This window comes from Ascaphus truei, chromosome 7 (genome assembly GCF_040206685.1).
Source record: "Ascaphus truei isolate aAscTru1 chromosome 7, aAscTru1.hap1, whole genome shotgun sequence".
Classification (NCBI taxonomy): domain Eukaryota; kingdom Metazoa; phylum Chordata; class Amphibia; order Anura; family Ascaphidae; genus Ascaphus; species Ascaphus truei.
This window is the reverse complement of record NC_134489.1, coordinates 8,059,534-8,085,171: the sequence shown is the minus strand read 5'-3', so window position 1 is coordinate 8,085,171 and position 25,638 is coordinate 8,059,534. Positions and strand designations below refer to the sequence as shown.

At 42.5% G+C, this 25,638-nt stretch overlaps 1 protein-coding gene across 1 annotated transcript in view; it reads right to left on the bottom strand.

Annotated features, from left to right (window-relative positions):
• Positions 1-4,864: 4,864 nt before the first annotated feature.
• LOC142498677 (cytochrome P450 2G1-like) overlaps positions 4,865-25,638 on the bottom strand; it is an 89,081-nt gene continuing 68,307 nt past the window's right edge. Inside the window, exons 6-9 of the mRNA XM_075606940.1 lie at positions 25,170-25,311; positions 23,885-24,072; positions 21,657-21,798; positions 4,865-5,762 (exon numbers count right to left, since the gene is read on the bottom strand). Coding sequence (XP_075463055.1) covers positions 5,581-5,762; positions 21,657-21,798; positions 23,885-24,072; positions 25,170-25,311 — 654 coding nt within the window. The 3' untranslated portion in view covers positions 4,865-5,580. The remainder of the gene's footprint in view (positions 5,763-21,656; positions 21,799-23,884; positions 24,073-25,169; positions 25,312-25,638) is intronic.

Here is a 25,638-nt window from a genome sequence, read left to right as displayed (position 1 = left end):
TATGGTACGAAATGTGTAGGAGGTATTTCCTCTATGCTATTGTCTTTTAATTAAATATTTTGGCATTACATGGACCCTTCTCCTTCATCTTTTTGGCTATGCACTACTCTTCGAAAGGTAAAAAACCCACAACTACACGTTTCACGCACAAGCGCATTCTCACTTATCTATCGCTGCCACCACATGTGACAGCAGGCGTGTGGGGGGAGCGGCGGCCGTTAGGAGCGTGACGTCATTTCTGTTTCACATTTTCATCTCCATGGAGTTTTGTTCCATCAAAATTGACTAGGTGCCACTAAAGAAGTTTCACTTCAAAAACGCAAATACGCGTTTCATGCACAAGCGCATTATCACTTGAGCGTGAAATGCGTAGGTGCATTTTTTTACCTGTCAGCATTCATGTGAGCTAATAAATTCTTCTTTTATGGGAGTTGCCCGTTTGATCATTTTCTGGTTGTGTAAATCTACCTGAAGTATTTTGTGGTTGCTAAATAGAAAATGTACATGTTTTTCAAGAATTACTCTAACTTTATCACCTGTATACAAGTTCTTTCATTAATCTGCTTGTGTATTGCTTTAATAACCAAATTTGTGAATCTGTTTTTTACCCCTGTTTGCTCTGGAGGATTGCAGCCCCATTTAAATTAACAGGGCTTAAAGCACATATTTATTAAGTGGTGGTATTCCATAAAATGATTTCAAATGCCGGAGGATAGGTTGAACTTGATGGACATGTGTCTTTTTACAACCATATCTATTGTGTAACTATGTAACACACCGTATGGCCCATTCACTTGAATGGCGCAACATGATGCCATTTGTTTGTGGGCTTTTTATTAGGTAGGTGAGCCAATAAAATACAACACAATGTTGATATTTATATACTGTCAACATCCATCTCCTGATACCGGAAGTGACATTGTTTTCCCTCCACTCCATAGCATCAGCGTGTCACTATATTCTTCCAATAGCGTAGCTTGTGATGTTATCACACGGCCATGTAGTGGCATCATGCTTTCTAATCAGCTGTCATCAAAATTGATGGCTTGGTCCAGAAAACACACGACCACAACCTAATAGATAGTAAACTTAAATAATACTTTAATACACAATTCCCAGTTTGACCAGTGTTGGACACCTTCCTAATATTCATAAGGACCCTAACACCCTTTGGGTAGAGCTATATTGGCAGGGACAATCTACAGTACCCACTGTATCATGTCATACTGAGACCATATGTGAAAAAAAACTACACTAAAATACACTACTCACTTTCTTAGTTTTCTGAGTACTTTGGTAGGATACAGGACTTTGGGGGGTATGGTTCATGCCTACTATGCAGGAGATACATTGCTGATGGGTTTCTCCTATGGCAGGGCTGAATGAAGGCTTTGGTCAACTTTTTCAACAACATTAATACATTACACCCTACTTTCAAATTCACTATGTTGGCAGACTATGAAAATTGACTTCCTAGATGTTACCAATAAAAACAAAGAAATATTTCTGAGTTCAAATATAATTTTTTTAAATGTAAATGGGAATTGTCTATTACTGGGCTATACTGTAGCATCCATCAACCTTTAATTGGCATTTTTATCTCTGTGAAAGCTACTGAGGGTTAAAAAGATTGTCTCAGATCCAACAATTTTAGACACACTGCTGTACCAGACGGTACAAATTGTTGGAGACTGAATGACATACTTAACAGAAACACTTATTTCAAGATACAACTCTGCCTCCAAATATATAAAAAAATTGATCATGAAACATTGGTGTATTTTTTCGTTACCCTGTATAATGGAATATATTTAAGTCTCCTCCTCTCGTCTCTTACAGAAGGGTAAAATACCTACTGTATGTGATCACTTAATCAAAGCAGATAAAACACTCATAGGTGTGTCTCAGACCTTTTGTCAACAATAAAAAAAAGTGTCAGATAACATGCTTGTGGTTAAATGCAACTACTGAAAAGTAGCAATAAATGGAACTCTTTCTCATGCAATGTTAGGAAAAAAAACTGATCAAACCATTGACTGTTACTTTTAATTTTAATACTAGCCACTTTTTTTTATTATTCTATTGCCTGCTTGTATTATACTGTAGGAAGCTGTATTATGTATTTGATAGTATGCATGGTTGATGGAAAGCGGCCTCCATAGCCATAAGCAGGGGGGCTTCATGACCAGGGGGGTCTGGCCTTTCCCTTGCTGGCCTGTCCCCACACCTCCCTCCCCGGCACAGGGGAGGAGTTCCCAGGGGCCTACGTAAGGCCAGACTGGCGGGCAGCACGTCGTCTTTTTGTTCGGCGCGCAGGTCTGGCCCAGCGGTGATGGCTCCGGCCACCGTGACACGGGATAGGGTGTCACGTACGTCAGATGGCCACCTGCTGCCGACACGGGCGGTGCAGTTGTAAGGAGATCATCTGCAGAATCGACAGGTTTGAGACGACCAGGATGGCCATCTGCAAACGCAGGTGCCGCCAATGCTTTACTCGATGGACGGACGTACCAGCCAACTGCAAGCGGGTGCATCCCGGACGGCGGGCAAGGAACCCAGCATGGTGCGACTATTCGACTGCCCCCCGGGATGCCAAGGACGGATAAGGAACCTGCAGCGGTAAGGAGGGGCGGTTGCATGTCAGGATAAGTGAGTTTACGAGTTGATTGGTTGCACAGGAGTACCAGGCACCTCACTGGTGCGCAGGTGAGTTAAAAGGGCGGAAAGCCCAGGTGGCGCAGCAGGTGTCAGTGCCAGGTCCTGCGCTGGCTATAAATTAACGGCATATGGCGCAGCAGGGAAGGCAAATTTCACGGCAAATTTCACGGCAGCATTGATAGTCATGCTGAAGGCTTTGGAGCCTCAGGCGTTAGTCTCCTTCGGTGCAGGGACAATGACAGGAGCAGGGGAGGAAGGCGCAGCGTTAGTTGCGGCAGCATGGGGGGGGGGCACCTCGGTTGGGAGACGGTGGCAACAGATCCCATTCCATAAGCCTCCAGTCTGACCTCGGTGTCTTTTAATCAAACTTTAACCACAGCCGGGGTCACTGGCACCATAGATCCCAGCCCAGTACCGACAGCCATTGGCCTGACTCCGGTGTCTTTGAATTCTTCAGTCACGGCCGGGGTCATGGGTACGGTAGCTGCCCCACCTGGCAGCATCACGCGCTGCACAGGCGGTAGGGCAGCCCTCACGGGCGGTTGATGGGGGCACGCAGTGGAAGGTACGGCATACGTCGTACCTGGTAATTGTAAGAGTCGCGCAGGGCGGCAGCCTGTGGCATCGAGACCGTATGGCAGGGCATTATGGTTTGCAGGGCCTCCGACCACTGACGCAAGGCAGGGCGTCACAGCACGCCAAATCAGCAGGAGGAATGAACCAGGATGGCCGCCTGCTGTGGTCACAGGCGGTGAAAGGACACATCGACAGACCCCGTAACAATTGAAGCTGGTGTACATTCCATGCGTTTGCAGGTTGGTTAGCTTCGCAGGGGCAGCTCGCAAAGCTCAGCATGCCAAAGAACAAGTGGGGGGAGAAATCCCAGATAGCGCTGGGCAGTGGCGACCTGCAGCTCCGGAAGCGGTGCAGATCCGGGACCTGGAGATAGATAGCGCAGCAGAGAAAACGATTCTCAGGGCATCTTTAATAAGCATGCCAAGTTGAGTAACTGCCGCTTCGGGTGAGATTTGCGGAGAGTGCATCCCCAAGTGGAATGGTAAGGACAGACCAGGCTGGTAGATGACCATGGGTCCTGCTGCTAGGCATGCCAGGCGGGATAGACATATTTAAGTTTGCGGGAGGGTTTGGAGAGGGTTCCGGCAGGGTTGGCGGTACTTGCCTAGTTTAAGGGGGGTTAAATAGGCCTGTAGGTGGCGGCTCTTTGGGGGTAGGTGCTTGTTCTTGTCAGACTGGGAGATGGGCCGTTTGAGCCCGGGGGAAGACGAGTGGGCAAGATCAGTTATCCATGACCTCGAAAGCTCGCTAGGGTAGGGGACACGAGGTCAGCGGTTCGAGGGCCGGCTTACCGTCCCCTCCCCCACCTGTGAAAGGAGCACTCTGGCAGGGAGCACATTTACCCCTCTTAGGTTTTCTGTATAAATAAATAGCTGCGGCCATTTTACCTCTAGTTCTCGTTTCCTTTTTTATTTGTACGTTACATGTGGGTACAAGGCGGGGTAGAGATGGGAACCGCCTGGCAACCTCCCTGGTCAAGTGGCCTCCCTAGCCATAGGTGGGGGGGGCATCATGACCAGGGGGGTCCGGCCTTCCCCTCGCTGGCCCACCCGCACAGCTCCCTCCCCAGCTCAGGGGAGGAGTTCCCAAAAGGCCTACTTAAGGCCAAGCTGGCGGGCAGCACGTCCTCTTTTTGCTGCCCGCCAGATGATTCCTGCCCACCCATCCCCTTAGGTAGTGTATTGCAATCATGTAATGAATGACAGCGGAAGGTTGAGCAGGGCCAGGGTATTCCCGGTAATGGGGGCATATGCATTGTATGCTGTGTTAATGTTTTTTTGTTCTGTTGCAGCATAAACTGCGGATACTGTACTGAGTGAATGGAACGAGGTTCCAAGCAGGAGGGGTCGTTGACCAGTTTTGCCTTTGTCGCGGCGGATCTTGGGAGGTAGGTGCTTGTTCTTGCCAGACTGGGAGCTGGGCCGTTTGAGCTCGGGGGGAGTTCGAGTGGGCAAGGTCAGTTATCAATGACGTCGAGAGCCCGCTCACGTAGGGGACATGAGGTCAGTTCGTTCGAGGGCCGGCTGACCGTCCCCTCCCCCACCTGTGAAAGGAGCACTCTGGCAGGGAGTGCATTTGCCCCTCTTAGGTTTTCTGTATAAATAAATAGCCGCGGTCATTTTATCTCCAGTTCCCGTTTCCTGTCTTTATTTGTACGTTACATGTGGGTACAAGGCGGGGGGAGAGGGTAACCACCTGGCAACCTCCCTGATCATGCATGACATTACTACATGGGCACCAGATGATGTTCCAAGGAAACACAGAGACTCACGGAAGCAACGGGAGTGGCGATAAAATGATATCCCTTCCAGGATTAGTCAATATATGCCTGAAACATTGTTAATATGATTGCTGTATGCTCCACAAATAAACAGCATATCCTTGCAGGGAGGGCCTTATACTGCGAATCTAATGTAAGAGGGCTGCTTTCCATATTGTTAGATTTTGATTGTACTTTTTCAGATGGCAACACTGCTTAAGGAATGCACCTTCATACAATTTTTTTTTTTTTTTTACGTTAAGCTTGCTTTAGGGTATATAATCTTTCTTTTTCACTAGATTGAGACCCATAAGGTGGTATTGTGAAATATCCTTGCTTAGTAAATACTGGCCTGAATCTTTAGGGTTACATATATACAGTATAATAAAGGTCAGAGTTTCAGAAAGATTAGAATCTTACCATTGCACTGAATCTTACAACAAATTGCACTGCTGTAATTGCTATAGCTGCCATGCAATCTTATAATCCTACAACTCTGAACACCTCCCGTTCTGATTGACTAGTAATAATTTTCGTAGGTATAGTATCATTTAAATGAAGTAGCTTTCCTTTTTCCAGGTGCTTCATTAACGTGGCACAAAAGAGAGCTGGTAAGTTATAGGGACGTTAGCAAATCCTGTCATTTTGGGCATGATGTCAGACTCTGTGAAATGCATCTCTGAGGACACCTTGAAGTTCTGCAAAATGTTGGTGAGGAAAAGGAAGAGCTCCATCCGAGCCAGACCTTCTCCAGCACAGACCCGCTTCCCTGAAAATGAAAACAGAAGAGAATTCTAAGAACAGATTATGAGCAGAAAATGTTGTATGTCCTGTTTTACAGGTGTGGCCAGCACTATTGAACATTGCACTTTTAAAGCATTATAAATCATTTATAACTTGATGCAGTTTGTTCTGATGGGGGAAAAAGGCTGGTTGGAAAGTCAAGAGGGGAGAAAAAAAATAGCAGAAAGCCAACATGACCCCAGAGATGAGGAGAGATGGATAGATTAATAATGCATTAAAGGAGGAAAGCAGTGTTTCCCCACTAGGAGACATACAGCCGTGGCCCCTTTTATTCTCCAACATTTCCGAATTTTTTCGGGGATTTTTTCCGAATGCCAAGCACTTCACCGCACTTCACCACATTCATGCCGCATTCTGACCGCATTCATACTGCATTCATGTTGCATTCACACCCACAGTTGATGCGCGGTTGATGTGTTTATTGATAATGGTTCGGGTTTAATTGGTTGCAATTCTTCGTGTATCCGCCAGATGGCAGATATTCATGAATTGTAAGCGCATGCGCTTCAGTAATGTGTCGACTTGCAGGTGTTTAAAAGAATACAACAGTGGTCCATTGTAAATTGGCCTTGGGACAGAAGAAGTGAACAGGAGACGCCCCCGAGAAAATTATTGGCGGGACTGACTGTGGAAACTTCTTTAGGGGACTGATTGACCATTACAGTAAAACTTTTACTTTTTTTTTGTTCCTCAGAAAAGAAAACTTTGTCATCTCATGCGGAAAACGGCAAATGTGGGGATTTCGATGGATAATATCACTTTGTGTTACAATGCCTGCACATTGCTGAATCTGATTTAAAAAACCACGTACCGGAGTTTACAGTTTAGTGGCCATTGTTATTGATTAGGATAGAATACTTTAACTTTTTTATATACTGTATACTGTATAATAAACCCGGAAAATATAAAGTATGCATTTATTCTAAATGTATTCCAGTACATATGTGCATTCTATACCCGTACAGCATGTATTGTTTTAATACTCTTGTGATGTACTGTACAGTGCTGAGCATGCCTACATGTATGTTCTAGAAACACTGTATTTTGTTACAGTATAAAAGGAGACAATGGAACAATTTAAAACAAATCAACATTTTCTTTTATTGGTGGAGTAAGTACAAAAACATTAATTTACCAATACAATTTAAAAACATTTTAAGTGTACAGCAATTCAAAATATTAACAGGTGTATGGTTTACTGCTAGTGAAAACATTTATGTACAGAAAGTCAAAACATTTACAGTAGGATGGTGTACAGAACAGTCAGTAAGGCCTGCACAACTCCAGTCCTCGAGGGCCGCAAACAGCTCTAGTTTTAAGGATAACCTTGAAAACCGGGCCTGTTTGTGGCCCTCGAGGACTGGAATTGTTCAGGTCCTGTGTACAGTAAGTAAAAACATTTCTTTATAAATACAAGTTAAAACACGCAACATCTCCTTTATTAAAGTACAGAAAGTCAAAATATTTACAAAAACATTTACAAAAAATAAACAACAGTTGAACAGTTACGCAAATTCGATCCCCACCAGATTGTCGTTCCAGGGCCGATGCCTTGTATGGCGCAAAATGCCATTAATGGAGTCTCGAACGATTTTCATTAAAGGATCTGAAATTGAAAAATAGCGCCGCAATTCCTCCACAATAGTCCTTCTTAAATTTTCAGGAAGCGCCCTTTTTTCACGATTTCCTTCATAGTTTACATTGTTGGCCCACCCGCAGTACACCAAGTAGGACACGTGGTGCTTAAAAATTAACATGCTATACTTCTGGGGTAAACCAGCACTCATCACCCTATACTTCTCCTTGAGTGCCGGTGGCAGCTCGCGCAGGATGATGTCGGGCACCGTATCAATGCAAGCGTATGTGGGTTGGGTTCCGGGAGCGGGTGTTCTTCTGGGATCTGGTGTGCTTGTGGCGGCGGCAGGCGACGGTAGGTTGTCTGGGAGGAAGCTTTCCTCCTGTCTTGGTCTCTGTGTTGTCTCCTGGCGTGGTTTTGACGGGGTTGTCATGTTATCCTCCTCTTCAACGACATACATGTACACAAATTCTTCTGGTGGAGGGGGTGTGCTTGGTGTTGGAAGGCGGTCAAAGGTCCCATTCATCACATCATGCCACCCTCCTGCTCCGGCGTCGGGGATACTGGGGCATGAACACCGAGCAAATTATGTATCCCCGCTATGTCAGTCTCTATCTTCTCCATCCGTCGATCCATCTTCTGCATCCGTTGATCCATATTTAGCATGGTCTCTAAAAGCAGATCAATCTTTACCAGCATAGTAGAGTTCCCAGGGATATCCACACTAAAACCATTCAGCATGCGGTCTTACGAGCTGGTTCTTGTGCATGGCGTGCTGTGGACATCTGGGTGGATGGGTGCTACGGAGGATGAGATGGGGGTTCCATGGAGAGAAGCGGCATCGTCGAAGAAGGATGGAGGAGGTGACCTGTGGATATCCGTTAGAGAAGCGAAAGCGTCGTCGAAGAAGGATGGAGGATGTGACCTGTGGATTTCCGGGAGAGAAGCGGCAGCATCGTCGAAGAGGGATGGAGAAAGCGACCTGTGGATTTCCGGGCGAGAAGCGACAGAGTCGTCTAAGCGTTATGGAGAAAGTGACCCGTGGATTTCAGGGACACCAGTGGCAGCTTCGTCGAAGAGCAGTGGAGAAGATGGGCTGTGGGTTTTCGGGAGAGCAGCGGCAGCGGCGTGGACGAGTAGTGGAGAAGATGGGCTGTAGATTTCTGGGAGAGCGGCGGCAAAGTCGTCGAAGCGTAATCGAGGAAGTGGCCTGCGGGTTCAATGGGTTGGCTGCCATTTGTTTTGCGTTGAGTGTATATCACCGAATTTCTTCTTGACATAATAAGGCTTACGTGTATTAAAACCCTTAGCCTTTGGGGTCAGCAGAAGGTTTTCTTTATTAGCCTTAGCCTGTCACTTTGGCCTTGGAGTGGAAATGGCTGCCGCCTTTTGCTTTTTCTGTGTGATAGGCACGTCAGAGGCGAGTGGCTTCCTGGGTCCGTAGAATCGGGGTGGATCCATGGAAGCAGATGGCACAATGCAGTATCTGGACAAGGGCAAGTTCAGATACAGATCATCGAGTGGTGGGCTATGCAAAGTGTGTAACCTTTTATGCATGGCGACGAGGTACAGGTGTTAAAAGTGAGCGTACTCTAATGTGAGTCATTAACGTATAAATACACCATCCATTTTGTGGATTCACTGCACATTGAATACACATCGACTAAACATCGAATATACATTCTTGTGTTTGTATTTCTTTCTACTCGCAGCAATGCCTGTTATAAAGATTTCAAAGGATCTCAGCATGACAATTAAGGAGATGTACATGAGCGGACAACGAATTGCAGATATCCAACGCTGGTTAGCTGCTTCTGGCCTCGTTGTGCCATCAACCATCGTTTGCTATCATGCACACGGAAAAACCAAACAACGCACGAGGACACCAACGGTAACTAACGTGTAAGTATATTTATATAACTATATAATACAGTGTATCTATTATTGTTTATATTGCTGCATATTAATAGAACTATATATTGTGTAGATCTATCTCATTTTATAGTTATTTCGGTATATTTATATAACTACAGTATATAATACAGTATACTGTATCTATTATTGTTTATATTGCTGCATATTAATAGAACTATATATTGTGTAGATCTATCTCATTTTATACTATTTTTACTGTAAATGATGTGCTGTACTTGTGGCCTACTGCACTGTAATTACTGGATTGCTGTTTTTCTGTACATTGTGAGGAGACAACACTTCTGGTCGACAAAATAAGTTAAGAGAATGATGAGAAGAGTGCCTTAAGGGTCAAATACCCTCTGCAGCAAAATCACAATCTCACTGTATCCGAGACCAGCATAAAGAAGATGAGACGCAGAATTGGATGGAAATATGGACATGTGAGGTTAGTACTGGACAGTACAGGAGGTAAAAGTGTTGTTTAAGAAACTGTACTGTACCTATAAAATTATTCCTTGTCATTACAGAGCGTACCCTATGATAAGGGACGTTAACAAGATCAAGAGAGTTGTCAAGGCCCAGGCATGGATCGACAGTGGAGAAACTTTCCAGGATTGCATCTTCACTGACTAGTCTATTGTTTCGCTGGAGAGATTTGCCACCTTTGCATTCCACAAAAAAGGTTGCATATCTATGACGCCGCGTCCAAAACACCCAGTGAAGATGCATGTGTGGGGTGCCATCTCTAGGCGTGAACTAGGATGCATCGTGATCTTTGAAGGTACAGTAAAATGTATGTCACACGCTTTTGCCTTATGCACTGTACTGTACTAGTGTGCAGTTTTTTGAGCACTTTTCTTTTCTTGTTATACTGTTGCGGCTAAGCTTAATGTAAAGCTTAACCGCAATTTTCTCTGCCTTTTTATTTTTCGCGTCGAAATTGGCCGCGCGCCAGCCGCATCTTGCGGCCGCGCGCAGTCGTTTCTCACGATCAGCGCTAATGGTGCTAAACAAAGGAAGTGCCTGTGGCGCTGAAAAAAAAAAAGCCCGCGTCTGAACGCATTTTAAAAATAACCGCAGAGGCGGCCTCTGTAGACTAAGGGCGGCCACCACTGTAGGAATCATGAATAAAGCTTTTTTCCAAGAGCAAATTGTGCCTGAGATTGTGGAATACATCACACGTGAGTTCCCAGATGGTCACCGTTTCTATCAGGACAACGATCCGAAGCACACCTTTACAACAGCGCATATTCTTGAGCGCAGTATCAAATGGGTGAAGACGCTAGCGGAGTAAGTGCGGTAACCGTGTCTCGTTTTTCCCACTGTTTTTACTGTGTACTGTATCTCTTAAACTAATTGTCCTTTTTTTCCAATGACAGATCACCAGACTTCAATCCGATCGAAATGGTCTGGCATCAGCTGAAGGACCATATCCGAAAAGTCGTGAAACCCTCCAAAAAGGATGAGTTGGCGCAAGGCATACTGAGTTTTTGGAACGATGTACTCACCGTAGAACGATGCAATAAATATATTGACCATATTGCGACATTGTGATCGCGCGTAATGGGCAAGCATCAGGAAGGTAGTATGGTATACTGAAGTACTGTACTGTAGTATTGTAAGTACAGTAGGATACAGGTAAGTATGGCACAGATTTTTTCTTTCCTAGTAGTCCGAGTATACAGTAGTTCCAGTATAGACTAGTTTGACAGTACTACGGTAACTGCATACTGTAGTCCAATATGGAGTAGCTATACAGTACACAATGCCATAATACAGTATGCACCTACAGTACAGTAACTGCTCAATTTATTTATTTCCAGAGAAAGCAGCATCAGCCATCTGGTTACAAATTATTTAACAGTAGTCAGAGTATACAGTATTTCCTGTATGGACTTGTTTGACAGTGCTAACAGCGTACTGTAGTCCAATATGGAGTAGCTACAGCATACAGTACACAATGCCATAATACAGTACAGTATGCACCTAACTAATCAATTTCTTTCTTTCCAGAGAGAGCAGCACCAGCCATCTGGTTCCAAACGATTTAACAGTAGTCACAGTATAAAGTAGTTCCACAGTACTACACAGCACACAATGCCATAATACAGTATGCACATAACTGCACTAATTTTTTGTTTTCTTGTCTTTTCAGGAAAAAAGGATGGACTGGGAGAGAGGGTGGGTGTCGTGTACAGTCTGTGAACTATTTGTACAGTTAAGTGTACAGTATCTAAACAGCAGTAATGATGTACACAAAACCTCTGCTCTCTCAATGAACTACTGTACTGTACACAGAATGAGGAAGAAGATAAAGACGGAAAAATTATATATATATATATATAGTCAGATAAGGCAGTTGGCACTCCAATAGGTGCTGTTAAGCCACAGGTGCACGTCCCATATAGAGAATGTAGTTATACGTTACCGTTCCAAGGATTGGTAAACAAGAGACAGCACTCAATGTTGAAGATCAAAGTGTATTAGTGAAAGTGAAAGCAAATATTCTGTAGGACCGAAACGTTGGGTTTCTGGATGTATTTTTGCTTTCACTAATACACTTTGATCTTCAACATTGAGTGCTGTCTCTTGTTTACCAATCCTTGGAACGGTAACGTATAACTATATATATATATATATATATATTATATATTATTAATTAATATTATTATCAATGTGCATTATTCATGTTTATCCACCGGCCCTCAATTTCTATCTGACAGAAGAATTTAATAAAGACTGCATTATGTATTATTCATGATTATTTTTATATTTGTTTTTTTGGTTCCTGATAAAATAAAATAAATATTTATTTACATTCTTGATAATCATAATTATTGACAACAACCCCCCCCCCACACACACCTACAGTACACCAAAGAAAAAGAATGAATGACAAAACAACATGAATCAGTTAATGCTTTTTTTAACTCTCAATTCTCACAATGCTGTGCAAATCAGATTTACATATCAAATTCGAGAAGGGATTTTCCAAAGCGTTACCGTAAACAAAGCCTCAAAGGGTTGGAGGGGGGGGGAGTTGGGTGAGTCATGTGCAGTAATCAGATAGCTCCCATCTCAAAGAGGATTACACGCAGGCGCAGTGAGGTGACGCTCGGCTAGGGATGGATTAAGAACACAATGGCAAGCTTCAGAAAATGAATGACTCTGCAGAGGTGTCTGTCGATAAGAGTTTCAAATCCTTGAGCGAGCCTTGTGTGTGTGCGTGGGGGAGGGTGGTACAGGGTACAGCTGCATGAAGTTCAAAGAAAATGACATACTGTAATTTCAAAAGACAGTTCATCATAATAATATGATCCCTACACTCCCAAATACAGTACTGTACATAAAAAGCACACAAATCAACCATGTGCAGTCAAACGCACAGGGTCGCAGTCAAAAGCTACAGCACAGTTTGAATATCGTAATATCAAGATGGTTTTTGCAGGCTTGGGGAGAAAATAAAAAATGAGGAGAATTTTTTTTTTGGTCACTCACCCAAGCAAGCAGTAGTGGGTAAAGTTACAGGTGCATGTGCAGTAATCATCTGCTGTCAAGCAGGAATGTGATTGAAACCAGAAAGACACACGTTCAAAGGAATGGTGTGGGAGAAATGTACTCCATTGTAGAGAAGATAAGAAGTTGAAATACCCTGCAGTGCAGTAAATTATCCTGTATGTGCGTGGGGGCGAGCGAGGGGAGAGCGCTGTATATGCCAAAATGTGACACTGTTACAGTACTGTACATGCCTATGTGTTTCAACAATTTTCAAATGAGACATACAGCACTGAAAATGCATGTATACAGTAAATATGCAAATTTACAATGACTGCGCGCGCACACGCAGACTGTGTACTGACGTAGGTTGAACTGCTAAGGTATTAGACTTCCAAGACAACAGCTCGCGAACGTCCCCTTAGGTTTTAGATGGTATTGCAGTATTGCAGACAGTGATAATAAAATGCTAATATCACGAGCGCTAAAATAACGCAATTCACTCCGGACCAAAAAAAAAACGCATTTGCCCGAGATTATCAGAGCACCGCGGATCCAACCGCATTAGGATAAAGGCGGCCGCCACTGTATCATCCAATGATATCTGATAAGGGGGAAAATAAATTCCTTCCTGTCATGGGAGAGGGGGTTTGGCCCGGTATTAAAGGGGTTACACCCCATTTGGCCACCCCTTGCCCTCACCTGGGAGGCGAGGGGTTAACTGGAATGATGTCCAGTACTGTGTTTATGCCCCTGCTTCAGCACCAAATGTATATCCCCTTGTGAATGTGTATTTTCCCCATCTCAGTGTTTGCACCAACACTTACATTGGGATCCAGTCGGGAGGGAGAGGGTTAATGTTAATTTTGTGTTTATGGCCCTTTGTCCCTTTTCCCGCCTTTGCAGGCCCCATTTTGCAGTCTCTCCATAGGTCGCCATTACAGCCCCATGTAACCTTATGGAGATTCCGGCGATTTGGGCCCGATATCGTAGAAGACCAGCAGGTGGCGCCCGAGAGGAGGAGCGGCTGTTCCCCATTGAAAGTCAATGGAGCAATACATTTCAATGGGGATTCCTCGACTCAGACCTCCAGGAACGGGCTGGCAGCCATCCAAATCGCAGACCACAAAAGCGGAACTTTATCTTGAAAAGAGCTTTGATCAATCCCCGGTCAAGTTCAGGTTCAATTGGCGTGGGAAACTTAGTTTCTAGGGCACCCCGGAATAAAATTATTTTTACCCCTAGATCCTAGGAACCCCCTCACTCGACCCAAACTGGGTCAGACAATCAATGACCCCGGTAAAGTGTTGCGCTCGCTACGAGGGTCGCACCATCGACTCTAATGGCGGAGGTAAAAGCCGTGAGGTAAAAATGGCTAAGTCAGAATGAGCAGAAACATGGAACCCATAACTCCGGTTCTGTTCAGCCTAGTGGACTGAGATTTGGTCACCATGTAGTCATAGTTCTGGCATAACTGCATGGCAAATACCGACCCTCTCGCGGCAACAGAACGGAGTCAGGGTAATGGTTAAGTTTGGGTTTCTGCCATTGACTTGCATGGCAGAAAAAAGCCACTTTTGTAAATGTGCTTTTAAAACTGTATTTGTGTAACTCCGGTCCAGTGCGTCGCAGCGAGCTGAAACCTGGCCACCATGGAGATTCCCCTCCAGCATGAAGGTCTGGCAAGTTTCAGCCCGCTCGGCCCAGCCGAACGGATTATTTGAATATGTTTAGATATTAAGAAATGTGCTGTATTTTGGGTCTGGTATAAAAGCCCGCGAAAGATACTGGCTCTGCTATATGTTAATGCTCAAGGGGGCAACCAGTTGTCTACAACAGACCCCCTGATCAAAGGCTTCACCACTCAGATTGTGTACACTAGGGCAGAGAAACGCAGAGCTTGAGTGGTCTGTAAGTGTTGTAATTCACTTACAGACAAAGGATTTCCTGACCCGATACAAGTCTGATAGACTGTAAGGTGCCTTTCCTTTAGTGTGGGGCTAGTGAAATGAGACCCCAGGTGGAATATGTGCGCATGTGCAACTAGCTGGGGGCATGGTCCAACAATGCATCCCACGTTTGCTGGCACAGAGGGATTGGGTGCAGGTAATTGTTAACCAATACCTGGCACCCAATGTTAAGGTATAGGGCTGGAATCCCATATAAACCAGTGTAAGGCCTATACCCAGTGTCTTCATTACTACATCTACTTGTTACCTGATGCCTGAATGAATTGCCAATCCTGATCCTGATTGCTTCATTGCCCAAACCCTAAGTACGTTTTATATTCTGTATGTTATTTGTGCAATCTTGTGTGTTCAACTTTTTTAAGGAATAAACTTAATTTATCATATCTTATCGTGTTCAATTCAACCCAGTTATTTATGTATATTAAAACCCTTCACAAGTTACCGTGACACTTCCTGACTCCAAGAATTGGCAATCGGATTAATCCCTGGATCAACATCCTTCCCATGTATACTTATTTGGTATATCCCTGTATACCTTTCCCATCTAAAAAGATGTCCAAACTTTTTTCGAATAAATCTATTGTATCTGCCATCACAGTCTCCATGGGTAATAAATTACACATTTTAACTGCCCTTACTGTAAAGAACCCTTTCCTTTGTTGCGGGTGAAATCTCCTTTCCTCCAACCTTAAGGGATGGCCCCGAGTCCTTAGTACTGCCCGTGGGATGACCAGTTCTTTTGAAAGCTCCTTGTATTGTCCCCGAATATATTTGTACATAGTTATCATATCCCCTCTAAGACGCCCCTTTTCTAATGTAAATAAATCTAATTTAGCTAGCCTCTCCTCATAAGTTAGATTGTCCATCCCCTTTATTAATTTGGTGGCTCTTCTATGCACTCTCTCTAGTTCCATAATGTTTATTCTTAGGATTGGTGCCCAAAATTGTACTCCATATTCAAGGTGTGGTCTTACTAATGCTTTATAAAGGGGCATAACTATGTTAACTTCCCTTCCATCCATTGCCCGTTTGATGCAAGATAAGATCTTGTTTGCCTTTGCAGCTACTGCATGACATTGGGCACTATTGCTAAGCCTCCTGTCTACAAGCACTCCTAAATCCTTCTCCATCAAGGATTCCCCCAATATATCTTCATTTAATTTGTAAGTCACCTTTTTATTCTTGCATCTCAAATGCATAACCTTACATTTATCTGTATTAAACCTCATCTGCCATTTACCTGCCCACGTTTCCAGTTTCTCCAAGTCCTTCTGAAGAGAAATTACATCCTGCTCTGATTCTATTAGCTTACACAATTTAGTATCATCAGCAAAGATGGAGACTTTGCTCTCAATGCCAACCTCAAGGTCATTAATAAACAAGTTTAAAAGCAGGGGTCCCAGTACCGATCCCTGAGGTACTCCACTCACGACTTTAGCCCAACCTGAAAAAGTTCCATTTATGACAACCTTCTGTTGTCTGTCCTTTAACCAGTTTTCAATCCAGGTGCATATATTATTACTGAGTCCAATTTTCTTTATTTTGTACATCAACCTCTTGTGGGAAACCGTATCAAAAGCCTTTGCAAAATCTAAGTAGAACACATCAACTGCATTCCCCTGGTCTAAATTCCTACTTACCTCCTCAAAGAAACAAATAAGGTTAGTTTGGCATGATCTATCCTTCATAAATCCATGCTGACTATTACTAATAATTTTGTTTTCCATTAGGTATTCCTGAATATTATCCCGTATTAAACCTTGAAGTAGTTTCCCCACTATTGAAGTCAGGCTTACAGGTCTGTAATTCCCCGGTTGTGATCTAGCTCCCTTTTTAAATATAGGCACCACACCAATATAGGCACCAATCTTGTGGTACTGAGCCTGTGGAAATGGAGTCCTTGAATATTAAATATAATAGTTTGGCTATTACTGAGCTTAACTCCTTGAGAACTCTTGGATGTATGCCATCGGGGCCAGGTGCCTTATTTACTTTAATTTTTTCAAATTGCTTATGAACTTCTTCCTCAGTTAACCAATTGTTCATTAATATGGAGGTTGTGGCTTCCTCCTGCGGCACTACTATTGAACTTGATTCTTCCCTGGTAAACACAGAGGCAAAGAATTTGTTTAATACCTCTGCTTTTTCCTTATCTCCAATAATCTGCCTACCCATCTGACACTGAAAGGGTCCTATATTTTCTTTTCTCATTTTTTTGTTATTAAGGTACTTAAAGAACTTTTTTGGGTTGACCTTACTTTCTATTGCAATCCTTTTTTCATTATCCATTTTTGCTAATTTGATTGCCCTTTTGCAATTTTTGTTACATTCCTTATAATTCTGATACGATGTCTCCATCCCTTCTGACTTAAATAATCTAAATGCCTTCCTCTTCTTGTCCATTTCCTCCCCTACCTGTTTATTTAGCCACATTGGTTATGACTTATTTCTTTTATACTTATTACCCAAGGGTATACACTGATAAGTGTGCTTTTCCAACAATGTTTTAAAGACTGCCCATTTATCTTCTACATTTTTACTTGCAAAGACATCATCCCAGTGTATTACTTGAAGATTAGACCTCAGTTTATTAAAATTTGCCTTTCTTAAAGTTTAAGGGCTTTGTTGAACCCAGGTAATCTGTTTTTTGATAATTTATTTCAAATGAGACCATGTTATGATCACTGTTACCCAAATGTTCCAGGACTTGAATATTTGTTATTACTTCTACATTGTTTGATATGACCATATCCAGAACTGCCCCTCTCCTGGGTGGTTCCTCAATAATTTGGATCACATAATTGTCTTTAAGCACCCCCAAAAACCTGTTTCCTTTTGTTGTAACGCTAATCTCATTGCCCCAGTCTATGTCTGGATAATTAAAATCCCCCATTATACAAACATGACCCAGTTTGGATGCTTTCTCCATTTGCAAAAGTATTTTAGCTTGCTCAATCTCACAGATATTTGGTGGTTTATAGCATATTCCCACAAACACTTTCTTTATACTTTTACCTCCACTGCTAATTTCTATCCACAAAGTCTCTACATTTTCATAATTCCCTTCATAGACATCATCCCTTATAATAGGTTTTAGATCCGGTTTAACATATAAACATACTCCACCTCCCCTTCTATACGTTCGATCCTTCCGAAAAAGGGAATAACCCTCTAAATTAACTGTTCAGTCATGAGTTTCATCCCACCATGTTTCAGTAATGCCTATGATATCATACTGCTCCCTTGCAGCTATTAATTCAAGCTCCCCCATTTTACCTGTCAGGTTTCTTGCATTAGCATGCATTTAAGGTTTTTTCAGCCTGTACTATTATCTTATCTGCTCCTTCCTTTCTGCGCCCACTTGGTTTAGTCTTTAGAAGTTTTCTAGTATTATCTGTATTTACTATGGGTGTCTCACTGCTTGTCAAACTCACACTTGCCCCCATTCTACCTCCATACCACCTTGTATCCTCCTCTATTCCATTTAGTTCATTATCTGTTTCATTCCCCTCCCCCCTCCATCCTAGTTTAAAATCTCCTCCAACCTTTTTAGCATTCTCCCCCCTAGCACAGAAGATCCCTCTTCATTGAGGTGCAATCCGTCCCTAGAATATAGATGGCACCTCTCAGAAAAGGAGTCCCAGTGCTCTAAAAACCCAAACCCCTCCTTCCTGCATCACTTTCTTAGCAATGCATTAACTTACTTATCACTTATCGCCCAAAATGCCTTCTGCTATTCAGTAAGTGGTGATAAGTGGGTGATAAAAGACTGAATCGCTCAAAAAAAATTGGTCATAAAAAAATCACTGAGGCAGCGGTGATAAGCCTCTTATCGCCACTTATCACCGCTTTTCGGCATGTTCATAAACTCGTGCAATTCTAGTAGCAGTGATTTGGCTATGAACGCCTATCACCGCTTTAGAATGGTGATTTTATCACAAAATCCTCACGCCAGAAAAAGTTGGTGTAAAGGTGTTGGAAACCTGCAGAGAAGCGGCGAGATGGGACTTAGAAAAAAAAATACATTTTTCCTGCATGGGATTGATGCCGGGAATCTCTGGAGCTGATGTACATTAATATTACTGTACTGTAGCACTAGAGACCCCTGGCATGAACCCTTTGCAATAAAAATGCATTTACAGTAAACTTCATTACTATAGCGGATAGCCTCAGGGACCCCCTACTTCCCGAGATACAGACCCCGTTATGAGGTGCCAGTATCTCCTATGCATTTAAATTTCCACGGCACATTACCACAGGAATAAAATGCATAGGAGATACCGGCACCCCATAACGGGGCCTGTATCTCGGGAAGTAGGGGGTCACTGAGGCTGAAACCAATGTGGTTCAGCTCAGGAGACCCCCTGCTCATCTAAACTATTATCAAAATAACATTTATACACATGCATTTCGGGCGAGATTTGCACAGGGAGAGACAGCTCTCTCAGAGCAGCTCTCTCTGCAGTAGATACAACTCGCAGAGTAAGGCCTTTTTAGAGGGTCGTTCATCAGATCACCGGCTAATCGCCGTTTTGTGAATTTTGCTATGACAGGTAATGAAGGCTTTCTGAATACGTCGATACCAACGCTCATAAAAACAGTGATTTAAATGGCCCAGTGATTTTTTTTATGAACCTTTAGGGCCTCATACAGAAAGCCTTGATAAGGCCCCTATCGAGCACTTATCGACCAAAATGGCTACTCGTATTCAGTAAGCCTCGATAAGTGCTCGATAATGGCCTGTATCGACGCAAAATTTTATGATCCAAAGAAAATCGCCAATTGAGCGGCGATAAGCCGCTTATCGACCATTTTCAGAAGGATCATAAACTCGTGCGATTCAGATACCCTCGAGTCAGCTGTCGCGGCCTATCGCAGCCCTAAAAGGCGATCTTCTCCCCAAATCCAATTCACCTCAAAATTTAGGTAAATTGGTGGGGAGATGGCCTCGATGAGCTGCGATGTGTCGGGACTTAGAAAAAATCAGGCCCTTTTCCTGCCTCGGATTGAAGCCGGGGGTCTCCGGAGCTGATAGCCATTAATAGCAGCTCTGGAGCCCCCCAGCATGCATCCGATGCAGGAAAAATGCATTTACAGCAACTTCATGACCTTAGCGGCTAAACGCTATGGCAATGAAGGGGTTAAACACCCGTGCCAGGCTTACTGTGGCTAGCAAGGGTGGGTGAAGGGGGAATTTGGCCCTTAGTGGCTGTTTAGGCCTTGCGGGAGGGTTGTGGGGGGACTTAACCCCTTTATTACTTAAGCGATTAATACCCGCAAGGTCTAGACACCCATCCTTAGGGCTAATACCCCCTTCACCCATCCGTGAAGCCTAAGCACCCACCCCGGACTGACTATACCCACCCTGTACCCATTGAGTAGTATAGTGGTACATCATACCCATATAATAATAATATGGGCATGATAAGCCTCTATAGCACTCAATGGGCACCCTAATTACAATACATTAATACACAAGACACACAATAATAAAACATAACTAAACTCCAAAAAACCACACTTCACTAAATAAAAACGGTATACAACAAGAGACAGGGGGTGCCCAATGCTACATCCAATTGACAAAACATATATGATGAAAAGTATAAAGTAAAATACTTCAATAATAATAATAATAATAATATTAAATAACCAAGTATTTAATATTATTATTATTATTGAAGTATTTTACTTTATACTTTTCATCATATATGTTTTGTCAATTGCATGTAGCATTGGGCACCCCCTGTCTCTTGTTGTATACCATTGCCACGCTCAGTAGCTCTCTGGTTGACATAAATATATATTCAGCATGCGGTGGGTGTGGGAGTTTGAGCTTGCTGGGAATGTGTGTTAAATAAAAATAGTAGCCAGCTAATCCAATCAGTACAAGCAATAACAACATCAACCATCCAGATACATAGAGCTTTACAATACGGGTGACATAATATTATAACATATAGTGGGTATAAGCGCTTCAGAGATAAAAAAAAATAGGAAAAGGAGTGTCTGTCCCAAAGAGCTTACAATCAAAGTGGTATGTGGGGAGATTTTATAGTGACAGGATGGAGTTTTTGTAAGGGCATCTGCAAAAGGCCATGGTCAGTGTATATTAAATTTATGTATCAGCCAGTGGAGCTACCCATATGCTTTGTTAAACAGGTGTGTTTTAAAAAAGGTCCTAAAAGTGGAGAGAGGGTGGCAGTCGAATATTGAGGGCAAGTGTATTCCAGAAGTGTGGGGCTGTGCGTGAGAAAGGTTTCAGGGGGAGAGGACTTTAGTTACATAAATGTTAGTCAGAAGAGATTTTTGAGAGTCAGGCAGGTGTATAGTGAGAAATTAGGGCTGAGATGTACAGTAAGGAGGGACAGAAGAGTGTATAGCCTTAAAATAGAAGAGGATAATTTTGTAAGTGATACAGAGTTTAAAAGGAAGCTACGAGAGGGATTTCAGCAGGAGAGAAGCCGAGGTAGATTTAGGAGGGAGTAACATGATTCTAGCAGCATTGTTTAGCATAGTTTGTAGCGGAAACTGGTGAGAGGCAGGAAGGCCAGACATTAGATGGCTACACTTGTCGAGGCGGGAGAGAATGAGGGCCTGCATTAGAGTTTTAGCAGTAATGAATGTACAATACTAGTGTATACAGAACTACTGTAATAGCAGATTTCAGGGAAAGATCTAGTCTTGCTGTTTCTCCTGACAAGAAATTGTAGCAGCAGGTACAGGGTAACTGAGCAAAGCTCTGTGTAAAACTTTATCTGGCTTATTGAAGCCTTACAGTACTGTACATCATCAGATTTAGCATTGCATCTAATGGCATTCCTCATAACTGTACTGTATGTAATGTCCTTAAACAGAATTTCCTGACCCTTAGCTGATCTTGTGCAACAAAGTATTTTACCTGTGGAAAATGGCAGAAAGGCGTCACTTTTCTTGAAGCAGCCATTGTCATCCAGAAAGTGGCCGGGATTGAATTTGTTAGGAGTGGCAAATTGGCTGGGGTCCCAGAGAACAGAGCACAGCAACGGATAGACATCAGTACCCTGTGTATGGGTGAGAAATGTATTTAGGGCAGGATTTGTAATATGATCCCCCAAGAATTGCCCTTGATATGGCTTGATTTTTTTCATTCCTATAGCTAGGGGAGTTATTGATACTGTATGTTTATCGGTGATGTTTTCTTTATTGAAATGTGTGACAACCGCTAACAGTTATTTTATTCCATAATGACACTCAATTGAGTACACAAGGTACACAACTTTTGTTTCCCTATTCATTTAAAAACATGTATATTTCCCTTAAACTGCATTGCACAGGAATTAACACGTAAAAAATGTAGTTATGAAAGTGCAGAATCACCATAAAGAAAACCTGCAAAGCAATTGTATTGAAGTGCAGAGGAGTCTAATTGAACTGATCACAATGTCTTACTGCCCGCATTATGACAACGGGTGCACGCGCAGGAGTCCCAAGCCTCCAGCTGGCAAGTAGCCAACATCACTTGTATGGGCACCGGCCTGCGTGCTGCAGTTCTATGTTTTGTACATTAGTACTAGAATGATGGGTTAAGGGCGCATACAGTATAGGGCTAGTAACTTTCACTGCTTATTGCAGCAAGTGTTCTCACGAAAACAGTGCTGTGCCTGGACCCAGAGCACTTCTCATTGTCTGCAGGGATTTTACACCACTCAATACGAGTCTTTTAGGCAACAGGACGCACTGGCAGGTTACCTTAGGGCACGGGAGGTTGTTTACGAGTGCATGTACCCGACATTAGAGGGGGTTGGTTCGGGAGAACAGCAGCTCACCTGGGGTCACTTCAGGTTATGTATTCCAAGACGTAACAACAACTCCTGCACACCAGCTTGCCAGTTTATATGTTGTAGTGCGTTTCTGGCGCATTACAGCTACATGCTTGGAGCAGTAGGACACACATTGCTACACTAGTACATTATATCCAGTACGCCACCACACTGTATATTTAGCACTATCTATGAGTACGGTAACCTGTCATCTGCAGCTATCAATTTTAATTCAATTGGGTGCTTTATTATTTGTATACACCAGTTACACTTACTCTATGGACAAATACATCATCTGTCTTGTTTGTATGCTGGCTATCATACCTAATGGTGTGAACTTAACAGTAATCATACTGTAGAGGGTCACAATTAGGCAGAGCTGACAAAGGTCCCCTATACAGGATGTACCAACCCTCTTTAGGAAACATGCTGCAATAGTTTGTCACTGCTCAGATACCATCAATTGTTCTTATTGTAAGGACAGTGGACAATTAGTACCACTTTGTTGGTCTCTGGATACATTTTTCAGACACAGCAAGTGATAGGGCTTCTAATACCCCTTTACTCTTCTCTGTATCCTGGACACTTATGTAGGGTCTGAATTACAGGATACACACTTACAGTATGTTTAATGGTCATTTTAACAACCCTTATTTTAATTGGATATTAATAAATACATTTGTTTAAATTTATCGCAATACACCCAGGTTATGATTGAGTGCCCTTACTAGGTTACATTTTCTTTGGGCTTATATTCAGTTCTCTACCTAGGGAGCACCATCATAACACATTACATATCCAGCTGTTGCGGGGGTATCCCTCTAGTACACATGCCCGCAGTATGAAGACGTTAAATAGTAGAGATGAGCAAAACATTTCTGCCAATTAGGATCCGCCTCGGATCTAACGTTTCCTTTGGTCTGCGGATCAGTCCCCAAACGGGTGTGACACCTTTTTTGAATATTTTTTTATCACTGACAATCCACATGGCGGATTAATAATCCGTGATCAGATTGTTAATTTTTTTTACTCATATTAAATCCAAAGGGGGAGAGAACAGGTTTTTAACAATCCGAGTGTGGATTTTTAACATTCTGCGGTGCGGATTTCGGATTCAATTCATTGTAGAATCTGGGTGTGGATTCTTAAAAATCCACCCAGATTCTACCTAATGGAGGATTCAGATGAACCCTTTCATTTTTTAGTACCCAATTTGTGGATGGATTTGGTCTAAAACAAACGGGAAATTCCCGGAAATGGGAAATGGATTTGAACTGGTTCGCTCAACTCTATTAAATAGTGCCAGCACAAGCATAAAGACAATTACTTTGGGGATGGTGTATCCTCGGAAATTTGTATCCTTTACGACTGAATGAGGGACATTCAAAGGAATAACATCACTGAATCTCTGGATCTCATGGATCACGGCGTCTGTATATGGCATCTTTCCACGGTCCTCAATATTCGGGGCACGGTTCTGGCCAATCACACGATCAATTTCCTCGTGCAATTTTGCTATCAAAAAATGAATTTAAAGTTCTGATTTAAACAAAACACACACTGAGAAAATGTTTGCTCATGGAAGAGAGATATAAATAGTACTACAAAATGCCCAAAATCAGGATGGTACTACACTAAAAGGATTATAGCCAAAGAAAACCTAAAAGAAATCCTGCAAGAAGTGTTTACTCAAGATAGTGATAAAGATCAATTTTCATTGATTGTGGGGAGCAGTGCATAACTCAGTGTTTTTCAACCAGGGTTTCTCGGAACACTTGGGTTCCCCGGGCCTCCCTAAATGGCTTCTTCACATTTTCAGGTCACTTGTAAATGGTACCAAATACAAAATAATTTACAATGCATCTGATCTCAGATGCACTATTAGTGAAGGTTGGGATTCCTTACAATGCATCTGATCTCAGGTGTGCTTTTAGATACTGTAGGATTGGGGTTCCTTACAAAGCATATGATCTCAGACAGCTATTAGAGAGGCTGGGTTTCTGCAGAATTTCACATAGGGTTCATTAAACAAAAAAAGGTTGGAAACCACTTCTATTACTGTTGAAAGGATTTATGTTGTCTTTCTGTTAGGTACCATTCTTATTTCTATAATAAGATGGTACACAGCAGGTGTTGTAAGGAATTGGACCTGGAGTAGTGTACATTGGTTGCAGGGTGTGACACCTTTTAATTATTTAACAGGCACATTTTGAATTGAGTTGAATACAAGCTTACCAGACCTCACTTTTCATCAGGGCTACTACACTACTGAAGACTTGATTGTTCCCTTTTGGTGGCATATGGAGAGGTACAACAATAATATTTTTACGTAAATTTTTTCAAAAAAGATTAAGGAGTTGGGTTAATATTGGGTTAATATTTTACTGTGTTCGAGCGCCAACATATACTTGTGAAGCGCTCAACAGGTTTTTTCACTGATTTAAAACTTCTGAGTTTGCTCATGCTCCATTATGGTAGGTGTAAGATAAAACCACAAATGTTATTACGCTCTTTGTACTTGTATAAGGTTGCAATGAAGGCAGAGTCATGGTAAAAGCCTTGAGAAGCATTCTACTGCCTCTGCATATTTTTTTTTTTTTTACACACTATACCTTGTATCTCAGGGTATTTTAGAAGGATGAGGAACCCATGTCTCAAGGTGCTGCTGACGGTCTCAGTCCCAGCAAAGAATACGGTGAGAACCGACATTAACAGGTTCTTCATGGTGAATTCAGAAGTTGCATTCTGTTTGTCCTGAGAACACAATATAAAATCATTTGATAGGTGAACTAAATAATCGAAACAATTACAGAACCGTCATTCTCATGAAGATGGGGAGAAATATTCTATAGGAAACACTAACAAATAATCAGATACTGTATATAAATGTTGTTAGTTGTGTTTCAAACAAAATAGTATTACAGTATATACTTTACATAACAATCTATGCATCATGATTTAATGTGTAATCTTGTATTTGTAAAGCACTTTAAATAACATTGAAAAATTCACAGCTTGTACTGTACATTCAAAATTAAGAAAAATCAACAAACACACTCAATGTAGCTATTCTGTCTTTAT